The 14,522-nt window shown below is 35.9% G+C and overlaps 1 protein-coding gene and 1 pseudogene across 1 annotated transcript in view; both read right to left on the bottom strand.

Moving 5' to 3' along the window:
• Positions 1 to 13,836, bottom strand: part of SH3BGRL (SH3 domain binding glutamate rich protein like) — a 105,260-nt gene extending 91,424 nt beyond the window's left edge. The window contains exon 1 of the mRNA XM_017509230.1: positions 13,350 to 13,836. Within this exon, the coding sequence (XP_017364719.1) occupies positions 13,350 to 13,394 (45 nt within the window). The 5' untranslated portion in view covers positions 13,395 to 13,836. The remainder of the gene's footprint in view (positions 1 to 13,349) is intronic.
• On the bottom strand, positions 600 to 3,167 carry LOC108289713 (annotated as a pseudogene).
• Positions 13,837 to 14,522: the final 686 nt, after the last annotated feature.

Below are 14,522 nucleotides of genomic sequence, written 5' to 3' on the forward strand. Positions count from 1 at the left end.
GACTTTGGGGAATGTTCCAGTATAAGAAGGAAGTGAAAATTGTGCTTAGGATCTACTATCCACACTTCTGTCTAGCGAAATGGCAAGAAAACGGTAAAAGTTTAATTGAAGTAATAAATTATCACTTTTCAGAACTGTCATTCAACAGGAAGAGCATTGTCAGGGTGACTGGAGAGGGTAGGCAGACTATGTTTGCACACTTGTTGGGGGACAGGAGAATGCTCATTTCTGTGAGACAGTTTACCAGCAGGCAGGCAGGGAGTCCCTAAAGAACCTCTGCCTTAAGTCCCTTCTTATTTGCAGGCCATGTAACCTAGTCCCTCAAATTGACATCCCCATACTTTCTCCCTCATTATGGCCCAGGGAGGAGGCTGAGGAAATCTTTATTCCTGGCCTTTTCTCATCCTTGAGAGCCTAGGTCCAGAGTTTAGTCCAGTGGCTGGCAATAAGTATTTTCTGAATGATTGAGTGAATTTGAGGATGAAAGCAAGATAATTTTCAAGCACAAATCATAGATCCAGAATCGGCAGGACCTATCTACATAATCTATTCAAATTGTCCACCCTGTGCAAAGCTCTGCACTTGAGCATCTCTGCCAAGTGTTTATATGGTACATGTATATGCACATACTATCAAGTTACTTCAATGCAGAAGTATTGAATGTAGAAGTATGAAATTCTAGGGGAGATTTATGGAACCAAAGCTCCATAAACTCTCTCCTCTAGAATTTAATAATGTCATTGATATGGAATCCCAAACTTCTGATTTAATTCCATTTACCTTTCTTTATCTTCTTTCTTGAATAGTATTCTCCAGATCTTAAGTCAGCCCAGGAATCTTAAAGAAAATCATCTGCCTACCAACATTCTAACCCTATACTCTTTCCAGCCTCCTAGAAGCTAGATTAGCATTAGGGGGAAAGGAAAATACGTGTAAAGTATTAGATCAGTTACACTTTCTTATGACTAACATAATCCATCCCACAGCAAGAAGTCAAAGTGTAAAAAGCAATCTGTTCTAAAGACTCAAACTGGTCTTTACTAAAGTTAAACAAATAAATGGTGGAAATAAAAATTGTCCAGCTGTTTTTCATACTTTTTATGAGAACTTTGACTTTCCTGCTTATATTTTACAAAGGTAATTAAATGCTTTTTAAATAATATTCATTTGTCTGATAAAACTATTCATTGGACATTCTCAAGTAGAACAATATAAAAATATTTGCTTTCATTCTTACCTGTCACAAATATTCATGTTCTCTCTGTGTCACAATATCCAAATATTAATTATTGAATGTTTCAGCTACCAGAAATTGAGGTAGTTTAAAATTGATTCTATGGTGAAATTAAAGAATCAACAATGATCTGATAAATCTAGGCTGGGAAAACAGACAAATAGGATTTTATTAGGAAAAATTTCAGTTCACTTAATTTTCTTCTTTTTTAACAACTCTGGAATAATATAATTTTAACTATTTTCAGCCATCTTCCTTCTCCTTTCCTCTCACCAAATATTAGTCTACATACTCATCTCTTCTACATTATGTGCTCCATTTCTTAACCTTTCCCAATCACGCTGTTGTTTTCACCACTCTACTGTAACTGCTTATCTCCAAGGTCATTAATCATTTCCTTATTTTGAATTCAATGACCTTTTATCAGTTTTCATAATTCCTGTATGAAACTAACAAACAATGTTCATTCTCCTTGAAAATTCTTCCTTGCCATGGTTTCTACTACAAGATGTTACTCTGATCTTTCCTAATGAATCCACCTGTTTCCTGTTGTTTCTGTTTCTTTCACCTCCTCCTAAATGTGAACTTTTAGCAAAGTCCTGTTCTTGTTTTCAGCTCTCTTCTCATCTCATGCCATAATCCCTTTCTCCTAGTGAGCCCACTCTTATCCAAGGTTTGAAGCAGCACCTATATGTGAATTTCGCAAACTCTAGTCACACACCTCCAACTAGCAACTGCAAATCTCCACTTGGGTGGCCTGTTTTACACTTGAATTTCAACAAGCCATCCATTCATATGTGAACAAATATTTATTTAGAAATGTACCAATTTATAATTATATCCTGTGTAATAAGAAGTGAAAGAGGTAGACAAGCTGTTGCTCATCACTTTGTTTAATTTTGAAATAGTACTATTCTACAGTAGAGTTCTACAAAGTATTTTTAACTTTTGACGGGTCCACTAATTAGCTGGAAAGTTAAAAAATAAACCGTAAAAATATTAACCTTGCCTCAAAATCTGTTAATTAGGTGCAGAAATCTGCCTTATATGACTTGAAAGTTGCTGAAGGCACTTGCTGAAACTAAAAAAAAAAATTAGAAAAGACGCATAATGCTATTATATGCAACATGCCATCTATCTTTGTATCATATGCTTTTACATAGAAAAATGACTCACCATTAATCATATGAAATAAAAATTTCTATATATTTTTACTAACAAATACACAAATTAATGCCACCATTCTAACTTCAAATTTTTTTGTTGTTATAGCACAACTTATATATTTCAAATGGACAAAAAATTAGTATAATTTACAGTATCTTAAGATAAATTCCTTTGAATGGAATTGCTTTTTACAGTACCTTTTACAGTACTATTCCAGAACAGATTGCTTTTTACAGTACTTTGAGGTCTATAAGACGTACCTAGAAAATTTACTACTGTGGAAAATGAAGACTGCTTAAATTGAATGGGGAGGGAAGGGAAGGCCTGTGGTTTTTCTTTTTGATTAATTGCTGTAACACTGTCCTTCGGGCGGCTGAGGGAGTTTCGTACTTTCTTTAGACATCATTAGATGCCGAAGTTCTTGTAGGACAACTTTCATGCTATATGAATTCTGCCACTGTGCTAGCACTGATACGGCTCTTGGGTCCACCACTGCATTTAGAACTATTAACTCCATTCATATTAATTAGTTTTACAAATCTTACAAAGCGAGGTGCTTCTGGGTATTTAGTCCACATTCTATTTTAAGGCTGTATATTCGGTTTTCATCAACTGTTCTTGGAGACCCAATTATCATACCTGTCTTCTTCATCTTCTAGACCCCAGCTAACTGTGTCATCTCCTATTCCTTCCTGGCCTTCTTCAAGTTCTTCCAACAGTCGGAAATTGCGAGGATTTTTATTCCCAAGCCCATGGTGGCTGCCATCTTGTGTCGCTGTCGCTTGAAGTCTCTGGCCCCCTCTAACTTGAAATATTTTAAGAAATTGTGTGACATCAAGTGTTGGAAATTTGTGGAGGTGTGGGTGAAGAATCATGATTACCTCAATCACTGGGAGATAGTCTAACTATTTTTTTTATAACTGCTTTTGGAGAAATCCATGTTTTGATAATTCAACGTTTTGAATCTTGTTTTTGTTTTTTTTTTTTTTTTTTCCCCCAAATCTCTTCTCTTACATGAGCTGTTGCACAAAATGGAATCTCATTTTTGTACTAATAGCTCCTTTTCAGGCATTCTCATATATTTTAAGCAATATAATGTTTATGCACTGTATCACTGGTTTTATACTCGAACCACCAGAAAGTACAATTCAAAGACTTCCCTACCCAACCATAATAGGAAATGAAAAAAAAAAACAATTCAATCTCTGTAAATAAATAATTTTCAAAAAGTAATTAGACATCGATTTACAGTAAATCCACTTGGACATGTAGACATAATTTTGACAAGGTCATATTAGATGCTTTGAGTTTTCATGAAACCTAGTGACTGACTTTGGAAAGTACACACATGCTGTGTGTCTGGTGGGATCTGTCCCAAGCAGTCCCTGACATTTGGGCATCATAAGGATCCCCTGGGAGGTGTACATTACTTCTCCAGTTCAACTCTTGGGTAGAGTCAGATTAAATCCCAAGTGAGATATGTACTCTTCTCTTAAGCTCCCGAAACAGAGCCTAATCATAGCCACATAATTTCTAACTGGATATAAACACAGGCTAAACAAAACCCATTCTTTGACATTAACTTAAAAATCTAATAAAAAATCCTAATCTGATGTACAATTTGGACAATTTATAAATGTTTAGTCACATTTTTTTCACAATATTTTTTACTTGCCTTTCAATATCCTCTTTTAAAAAAAAATCACATAAATTCAAAGTCAGGCATAAAATTGTCCACACTTCCATTTTGCTCACTTTAAAACTCACCAGTTATTTGTCTTGTTAACTGGAAAATTGTCTCATCACCACCAACAACCCTGATTGTCCCCTCAACATTGTTTAGAAAGTTTAAATTTAACACCTTTATTCTTTTCTGTTTTTTTATTTTTTGTCTTGCTTTGTTGCCCAAGCTGGTCTCAAACTCCTAGCCTCAAATGATCATCTCCACTAAGCCTCCCAAAGTACTGGGATTACAAACATTAGCCATTGTGCTAGGCCTACCTTTCCTCTTAAATTTTAAGTAAGAACTCACTGAAAATACTTCACCCCAACTACTGCATCTTTGAGAAGTTCAAAATATTTCCTGACTCACAAGACCAATTATGCTTTTTCTGAAGTTATGAGATCAGATTTCATTATTTTTAGTAATGAATTTCCAATAACACTTTGTATGAGTCACGGTTCTCTTAGAGGGACAGAACTAATAAGATATATATATACATATACACATATATATACACACACACATATATATATACACACATATATATATAAAGGGGAGTTTATTAAGTATTAACTTACATGATTACAAGGTCCCACAATAGACTGTCTGCAAGCTGAGAAGCAATGAAAGCCAGTCCAACTCCCAAAACTGACGAACTTAAAGTCCGATGTTTGAAGGCAGGAAGCATCCAGCTTGGGAGAAAGATGTAGGCTAGGCCAGTCTTGCCTTTTCACATTTTTCTGCCTGCTCTATATTTGCTGGCAGCTGATTAGATTGTGCCCACCAGATTAAGGGTGTATCTGACTTCCCCAACCCACTGACTCAAATGTTAATCTCTTTTTCCAACATCCACAACAGACACTACCCAGGATTAATACTTTGAATCCCTCAATCCAATCAAGTTCACACTCAGTATTAACCATCACACACTTGTGGAAGCTTTCTTTCATGATACTCTTCATTTTTAGTTACTCATATTCAACTTGTGAGAATGATGAGAGGCAAAGAAAGTTTTATGACCTACTCAAATCACACAGGCAACAGCCAAAAACACGTATCTCATCCTTAAAGCTAAAAAAGCTTTAAAATACCTTCAAAAAGAAATCCATCTTATCTACTTTTCATTAGATTGCAATAAAATGATTTTCCGAAATTGGGATAAAGGTATGTGTTCTGCATTCTAACTAAAAGTGTATACTCAGCATTTATAACTTTGATTTTCTCCTCTGATAAACTCAAGTTCTCCACTTAATGTAAAAGATCACCAGAATTATCCTCAGTATTTCTATAGACCAAGTACTGCTATAGTCCAATTAATTAAGAAGTATTTTTCATGGTTTTTCAAGTTCATCAGAAAAGAAGTATTACAATGACTTGTAAATCAGTTTCAGAGCTGCATTCAGAGTGGGTAATTAGTGAATATCAACCAGTAGGCAGAATAGCATAGGGCTTAAGATCATGGGCCCTGGAATCAGACAGACCTGGGGGGTGCTTTGCCAGCTCTGTGACCTTGTTAGTTCTCCGAGCCCCTCTTCTTAAAAACAGAGATCATAAGGGTACTGGCTTCATTGAGTTGTCAGAAAAATGAAATAATACATATAAAGTTCTTACTGGTGTGCCTGACATACTGTAAGTACTCAATGAATTACAGTTCTTAGTATTATTATCCACTAAAGCTGACAATTTGCATAAGCAATTAAAGTAAGATGATTCATCATATGTTTAATAAATTAAGTAATTGTCTATGCTTGTCTTTCTTCTAAATCAAATTTGATATAACATACTGAAGAGAATGGTCTCCAGTATCATACAACTACTATTAAGTATATATTTACTCATCATTTTAACAGAAAAATATGCTGCACTTATAATGAAACAACTGGCTGAAAGATGATGGTAAAACAGACAACATTTTCTCATGTATTAAATGTTACTTAAGATGAATATTTTCTGGTGTCTTTGAAAGGGGAAATTTTATTTGTCTTGACTCATTTTTGGAAAGCCCCCAAGCAGAAAGGCTTGGCTCAACCCTAACCCTAGAATAGGGTCTCATTTCCAAAAAGGGCTAAGCTAAATGGCCAGAACTCTAGGACGAGAGTCTAAAACCATAGTTTACAAGTTATAGCAGTACTGCCTCCCTGGTTAATTTAGATTTACAGAATCATAAAAACCACCTTTTAATTATGTTGGTCTATAGCCACATAACATGGAAGAGAATCAGTCATAAAAATTCAATATGTAACACAGGCCAGCATAAGACAGTACAGACAAATATTATTTTTAAGTGTGTCCTCAATTATCTCATTTGATTAAAAAAAAGAACTAAATTATAAAAAAGCATGGTGCTACTATCCTCCCTACACCCAGCCTGCCTACCAATGCCAACTTCACCTCACTCTCGAGTATGGATATGAATGAGGACACATTTGCCTACTTGGACATCATCCCCTCTTAAATGGTAATTTATTTCCAAATCATATAACAGGATTTTTATGTATTACTGGTAATTTCTATTCAATACCTATATACAGAGGATATGTAAATAATGCAGTCTTTAGGAGTGGGTTCTGAAATCTGAACACCAAGGCTCTAATCACAGCTCTGCCATTTCTATCTCTTTGATCTTGAGCAATGTACCTATGTTTTGGATCTTAGAGATACCCCCTCCAATTACATAAAATGAATTTTAATCTGTGAATATTTTAACATAGTAATAACTATGTTAAAATGTTATTGTAAAGATCAATTAAATAAAATAATGTAGGTGAAGCCCTGGGCACCTTGCCAGACATATACAATGCATAAGTAAGTGTTGTCTTTACTACTACTAAAGTCAAATCTTAGCGGCTGAGTGCGGTGGCTCACACGCGTAATCTCAGCACTTTGGAAGGTCGAGGAGGGCAGATCGCTTTAGCTCAAGAGTTCGTGACCAACCTGAGCAACATGGTGAAACCCTGTCTCTACCAAAAATACAAAAGTTAGCCAGACTTGGTGGCACATGTCTGTGGTCCCAGCTACTTGAGAGGCTGAAGCAGTAGGATCGCTTGAGCCTGAAAGGCAGAGGTTGCAGTGAGCCAAGATCACATCACCACACCACAGTTTGGGTGACAGAGTAAGACTCCATCCTAAAAAAAAAAAAAAAAATCTTAGTTATGCTAACGAAAGGGCAATACAACAACAACAAAAAAACTACTGTCATTGAATACTTTATACAGTCTTTGAATTTGTTATGATATTTTTAAACTTATAATTGAAAATTTTGCCTGACGTTCTGACAGTCTGTAAGATTTCACACAAGCGAATAAAACCAACATGCAAGACCTCAGCTAGAAAAAAATCCTCTTGCTTAAAATTCTTCTCTGCTGGCCAAGTGTAAAAAGTCAGCTTTGTCTCTCATATTAATAAAAATAAACCGCCCTGTCTCTCTAAATGTACTTTTGTTTAATCTTGGTCTGGACTGAAGAAAGTAATTAAGGGCTGGGTTTAAAAGGCCTCCTTGTGGGCTGCAAAGTAGATCTGAAAACAAACAGATGGTCAGATAGTTAACCAACAGCTTCTCTCTTAATCTGTTTCCTTTTATTAGTAAGAGACGGAATACAAAATTCAACTTGATAATTCCATTAAAGTAGGAAATGTTTTTGTAAATTATACATGGTTAATGGAACAATATATATTTCAGAAAATATTTTAAAGATTAGCTACAGAGAACATTCAATCTGATTGGTACTTGAGGTTTTATTTTATTTTTTTCCTTAGGCCAACCCCGGTGGAGGGTTGAGCTTAACATTTATTGACCAAAACCCTTCCTCGAGAAAGTATCTCATCTTTGTGCTAGAGATAAATCCATTTTCTCTTTCTCTTCTACCAGATAATGAATCTTTACTAAACTTTCACAGTATATTCTTCTCTACAACCGTTCAACATTTAAGCATCTTTTTAAATGCCAAAGAATCACCATCACTGATACCCAAGCCCCTTTTTGGGCCAAATTTTCCCAATGGCTTTGCCATTGTTTCTGTGAAATTTAGGGAATCAGCCATCAAATACTAAGCATCAATTTGAAAGCATTGATCTTGAGTCTCTGCATTTGCCATGTGAAAGCTGACACTTTCCACCGTTAGGAACCTCCAAAAGCCATGTACAAGTCATTTGGTGAACAGTCTCTAATTTTGGTCTTCTAAGTGAACACCTTCTATGAACACCTTTAAACAACATTCAAACAAACTTTGAAAGATACGACAGAAACCCTTGCATCCACGAAATCAATGTTCAATGTATAAGTACTGAGAGCAGCAAAACATTATGCACCTAAGATATAATTATTTGAGAACCACATAATGAAGAAATGTGTCTTGCTCTTCTACATTATCCAGATGAAGAAAATACTGTGAATAGTGACTAATGATCACACAATCAAGAATGTTGTTTTTTCTGTTGTTATAAATTGTGCAGAGTACAACCATAGTGAAAAACTATGTATATTTAATTTATGGACAATCCAAGCTACAACTGGCTCCTGTTTTATCATTTATATAAAATATATCAATTTTAAAATTTGCTTCACAGATAAAACCCTAAGAAATCATCTATTTCCCACAATCTTAAAATTCCTACACCAAAGCACATATAGAATACATAGATGCCATGGAATGGAGATCATTATGGGTCTTGGGGAAATAAGTATGGGGAAAAAACTCCCAAACCGGTTAAAATTCTCCCAGAAATTCTCATTCTAGGCCAATTTTGATTTTTGCTAAAAAGTTATTGCAATTTATTAAGTTATATGGGCTTTGGGATTACTATTCATTTTCCATTAAATGTAAATTTACAAGGCATTACAATCTCAAGAAACAAAACATGGCATATACCTCTGTGTCACAGTGAGCTAAGACATGCATAAACAATTCTGAACAAACAGAAATCATTTCATATAGACAGACAACTTGGAAGCTGCACTCTTGTTAAATGGTTCCGATCAAACTAAACAGTATTAAGACTTGAATTTTATACCTTGACCTATACCAGACCAGTTTAGGCTTTCCTAATATGTAGGTTTTCTCTATCTTCTTGGCCTTGGGTGAATAGTCACTTATCCTACTTACTGACATTCCCTATTAGACATAATATCCCATTTATGGGAAATAGCTGCTCATTCCTCTATTCCCCTATATGCACATGCCCAGGCAACTCTTTTTCCACTTACACGACATACTTCTTCCCCTACCTGTCACCTCATGTTCAAATTTATCTCCTCACGCCTACTAGTTGCCATTAATCACTGGGAGGATGCATTTCTTGGTGGTTGAGTACATATTCTTTGGACTCAAACATCTTGCTTAGATTCAAGCTCCATGGTTTACTAACTGTGTAACCTTAAAAAAGTTGTTTACTCTTTGAACCTGTATACTGTATTTCCTTTTCTGAAAAATAGAGATAATCATCGTACTTAATTCAAAGGATTAGTTTAAAAAATGAGATAGTATCTGACATAGTTAAGGGTTTCTACTGGCAATCATTATTATGGTTACTATCAAGAAGTCCATTACATTGGTCTGGGCAAAGATTTTTTGAGTAAAACCTCAAAAAAGGGCAATGAAAGTAAAAATAGATAAATGGAACTATATTAAGCTAAAAAGCTTCTGCACAGCAAAGAAACAACCAATAAAGTGAAGAGAAATCTAAAAATGGGAGGAAATATTTTCAAATTATCCATCTGACAAGGTATTAATATGTGGAACATATAAGGAAGTCAGCAGCAAAACAAAACACCAAAAACAAATAATCCAATTTTTTAAAATGGCAAATGATTTCAATAAAGATTTCACCAAAGAAGGCATACAAATTGCAAACAGGTATAAGAAAAAATGTTCAGCATCACTAACCATCAGGGAAATGCAAATCAAACCCACAATGAGACAACATCTCACTCCAATTAAAATGGCTATTACCAAAAAGATAACAAATGCTGGTAAGGACACTGAGAAAGTGGAATACTAGTACACTTTTGGTGGGAATGTAAATTAGTATAGCTGCTATGGAAAACAGCACAGAGGTTTCTCCAAAAAACAGAAATGGAACTACCACGTGATTTAGCAATCTCACTTTTGGGTATAGATTCAAAAGAAAGGGTATCAGTATATCAAAGAAATATCTGCACTCCCATGCTTATTAAAGAACTATTCAAAATAGCTATGATATGTGGCTAAGTGTCCATCAATGGATGAATGAATAGGAAATATTATTCAGCCATAAAAATAATGAAATGGTGTTATTTGTGACAACATAGGTGAGCCTGGAGGACATTATTTTAAGTGAATGAAGACGTAACACAGAAAGACAAAAGACATATCTATCACACGTTCTCACTCATGTGGGAGCTGAAAAAGTTGATCCCATGGATATAGTGTAGAATGGTGGTTACCAGAGGCTGAGAAGGGTAGGGGGAAAAGACGAATGAAGAGGTTGGTTAATGGGTACAAAAATACAGTTAGATAGAAGAAATAAGATCCACTGTTCAATTGCACAATAGTGTGACTACAGTTACCAATATAATTTGTTGTATAGCTAGAAAAAACAACTAGAATATTTGGAATGTTCACAACACAAATAAATGACAAATGTTTGCAGTAATGGATATCCTAATTACGCTAATTTGATCATCACACATTGTATGCATGTATCAAAATATCACGTGTTCCCTATAAATACATACAATTATGATATATCAATAAAAATAAAAATAAAAAAAGAAATCCACTGCAAAGGCCAACATATTTGTTTTCATTTCTAAACTTTTGAGAAGCAAGTGCTACTCTTCACTGTTAGGCCACATTTTTTAAACATTTTTTTTAATAAGGTTATGAGGTACAAAGAGTCTTGGAATATAGACAAAATAAGTTGACACCGATTGCCAATTATCACAGATTCAGATCCCCCACTCTGCCCAGTATAACATCTATTATTGTTTTTTGTTTTTTTTTTTAATGACAACCAGTAGGAAGATTAAGAAACAGTCGGCTACTATCAATCCAAACCAAAGAAGCTTTTAACTGTTCTTCAGACAACTAAACTTAGTCATTTATTGAAGTATTTCACTTTGTGTAATTGTAGGGTTCTATCAGGATACTTGCTCAAAATTTTCTAATTTATGTATTAAAACAAATAGGGCGGGCATCAATCTTAAAGGAGAACTTTAGTACTGCAAACTGAAAAGTGCCTTTCTGAAGTAAATAATCACTCCACGTTATAAACAAGTACTCACTTTATACTGTTTTAGTATTTTTTAAAAGTGTTGTAATATTATAATAAAGCAAGGATTTGTTTTGGCATTATGAAATAGAATTTTGACAACAGGTTTATATCAACTGAAACTACTACAGTAGACAAATTCCTAATTACTCATGATAAAAAATGAAATAGAATACAAATACCATAAACGTCTTCCATTTGCATGGTCTTCCACAATAGAGTCCAACAAAGATGGAAAAAACAGACACTGGAGACTACAGAGGAGGGAGGGAGGAAGGCAAAGGTAGTAAAACTACCTATTGGGCACTACGCTCATTACTAGCGTGACGGGTTCAATGGTACTCCAAACCCTGCACAGTATACCTGTGTAACAAACCTGCACATGTACCATGTGAATCTAAAATAAAAGTTGAAATAAAAAAAAAAATAGAGTCCAATAAAGGAAATAATAGAAGACAGTAGCCATTTCTAAGGCTCTTAGAAACTTAAGACTTAACAAAGAGAGGTGCAGTTATTCTTACTTGAATAGAAATTCTGAAAGCAGTTTTTTCTTGAATCTACTTTTGAGGGAGGGGTAGAAGAAGGAGAACGCAAAGAATAAATAACAGTATTGAAATTGCATGACTCCCAAAGCAGAACTAACTGCCTGATTTGTTCAGTCTCATTGGGGCTTTAACTCAAGCCATTAAGCTGGAATTGAGTTGCGACTTTGAGCAACTCAAACTTTACTTTGAAATATTAGACAATATGTGCGGAAAACACTAAAGCAAGATGCTCATAAAATGAGGTCCAACAGAAATATAAAAGTTGTTCTTTTTTTTCAACCTGAACTTGTTCAAAAATGTAATATTAAATTTTCTGATATTCCAAAATTGTATAAACATATCCACACACGATGGCCAGAGAAGACAAAGTTCAAAGATCAAAGTTTTTGTGATTTAACATAACCTTCAGTTCTATTCCACATCCTCTCAGGTGTAAATAAACAAGCCAAAAAATAAAAACACGCAATAACCTAAATTAGTTGCTCCTCTAAAGCTCAAGAAGATGGAAGGGGTCCCTGTATCCTACATCCTGAAACCACACATCTGTTCTTGCCACTGTTGGCTTTTCTCTTGAGTTGTGAAAAGCAGAAGCACTTTCATTGATAATGGATATACACTCATCTTTCACCCCAGTTTATCATATTCTCCCCACAGCTGCTGAAAAATTGTTATTCTAAATTAAGAGTAAGTGAATCCATGAAGGAGAAAGTCCTATCATTTGAAGCAGCACACACTCAACTTGCCACTACACAAGCCACTTAGCTCCCTTTCCAGTTCTCAATATATTTGAAGCACTGAGGGAACTTTAAAATACTTTGAAAGAACAGAAAAAGTCAAAATAAGGGACAATATAGGGGGAAGACTGAATCTCTTGTAATATTAAAAAAAATTTATGTCATTGTTCCCAACTTCCCCTCCCAGTTTGTCTAGTTCTAAGAGGCCTTTAAGCTCAAGTTAACCACTTTCTTCCACACACTCTCAAAGTAATTCTATTACCAGGGTCTCAGTCACCCAAAATAATCACAATGCCTCAGTAGGCCTCCACTCAATCCCAATCAGTTACAGCACGTGTACCCCCATCCTTTACAGAAGTGCACTCCTCTTTGCCTCAGCACTTTCAGCGTATTCATCAAATATCTCTCCCGCTCTTTCAAATTCACCAGTGTGCGATTTTACTTGATTTCGCCTAACTCTAAAGACCGTGAAACGTGGCCCCCCAACGTCACGAGGCAAACAAAGCTGAACTCTATGGGGAAAAAAATGAAATCGTTGCAACAAAGGGAAAAAAGGGAAGAAGAGGGGTGGAGTGGGGGATGCATGAGTCTTCCGAAGAAGAAGCTGCCAGAGAAACTTCTGCAATTTAATGGTTCTGGGGCAGCAGAGGACTGGTGTGTAGGAAAAACAACAAAGGTGGACTCCCCACTCTCCTTACCGCCGTAGAGCCAGAGGAAGATGCGATATACACACGGATCACCATCCTGGGAACAGCGGCTGCGGTTGTTTGGGTCCTGAAAAGGGCTGTGGAGCAGCTGCAGCAATGGCTGGAATCCAGCTAGGGGCTGAACAGCGGTTGGCAGAGAAGGGTGGGGGAAGGTGGAAGGGGAACTCGCCAGAGCCCCGCCTCCGCCTTTAGCAGCTTCCACCGGGCTCTCTAAGCACGGCAATTCCAGCCCAAAACCCCGGAAGGAACAGGCTGTTGCATCAATTCTATTTTTTTTTAAATAGGGAATCTCGAATAGCACCGCGAGATCTGTTGAAACATTGATTTTTGACGATTCCTTCTCCGAGAAGAGGGCTAGGAGAAGAAGAAAGAAAAAGAAAAAGGAGAACTGAATTGAATTAGATTAGCTTGAAGGACCTTTTCACGCGGAGACTAAAAGTACTGCGTATAACTTCCTGCTCAGCAATGTATGCAAATAAGAAGACAGATCCTGAAAGAGCAAGCTGTATGTTGAAAACCCATGTTCTCAAAGCCTTGCGCATTTTAAGATTGCTATTGCATAGTGGTTTTTCTGATCTTAGCTCGAAATAGGAATTAGGCACTAAAGTACTGAGCAATGCCACAGAGTATTGAAGGAAAGTTTCAGGTTTCCCTAAGCCAGAAATGGCAGGATTGGTTTTCTTTTTGAGTTTTGCGTTTTGTTAAATTAGGAAACCCTGCTTTGGTGGGAATTTGCAGAAGGCCTGATTGGCAAGTTTAAGAATGGAGGAAGAAATTACAAAGAAAAAATTGAAAATATTGTGTAATAAGAGGAATGATTTTTGTTTTGCTTTTTAACTGACTGAAGTAAGGGATTTTGGAGAACATATTGCAGATGTTGAAATGGAGAAGAGAGAGATCAGATGTTTATTTGTAGCTCTAGGGAAATAAGCAAACAGTTGATAGTGTCCAGAGACGGACCATATACTTCAACGTGTGGTTTCAGGTTCCAAGATTATGTTAAATGAATAGAAAAAAAGGAAATTGCAAGATGAATGAGAGTGGAGGGAAGGAGTCAGTCACTTGTCCTGCTTCTTTTCCTTTGGGGTTTATCCACTGTCGCCAGTCTAGTGGTTTACTACCTTTGCCTAGGCTCAGTAATTGCAGTAGCTTTGTAACTGTTCC

The sequence above is a fragment of the Cebus imitator genome, unplaced genomic scaffold (genome assembly GCF_001604975.1).
Source record: "Cebus imitator isolate Cc_AM_T3 unplaced genomic scaffold, Cebus_imitator-1.0 Scaffold412, whole genome shotgun sequence".
Taxonomy (NCBI): Eukaryota; Metazoa; Chordata; class Mammalia; order Primates; family Cebidae; genus Cebus; species Cebus imitator.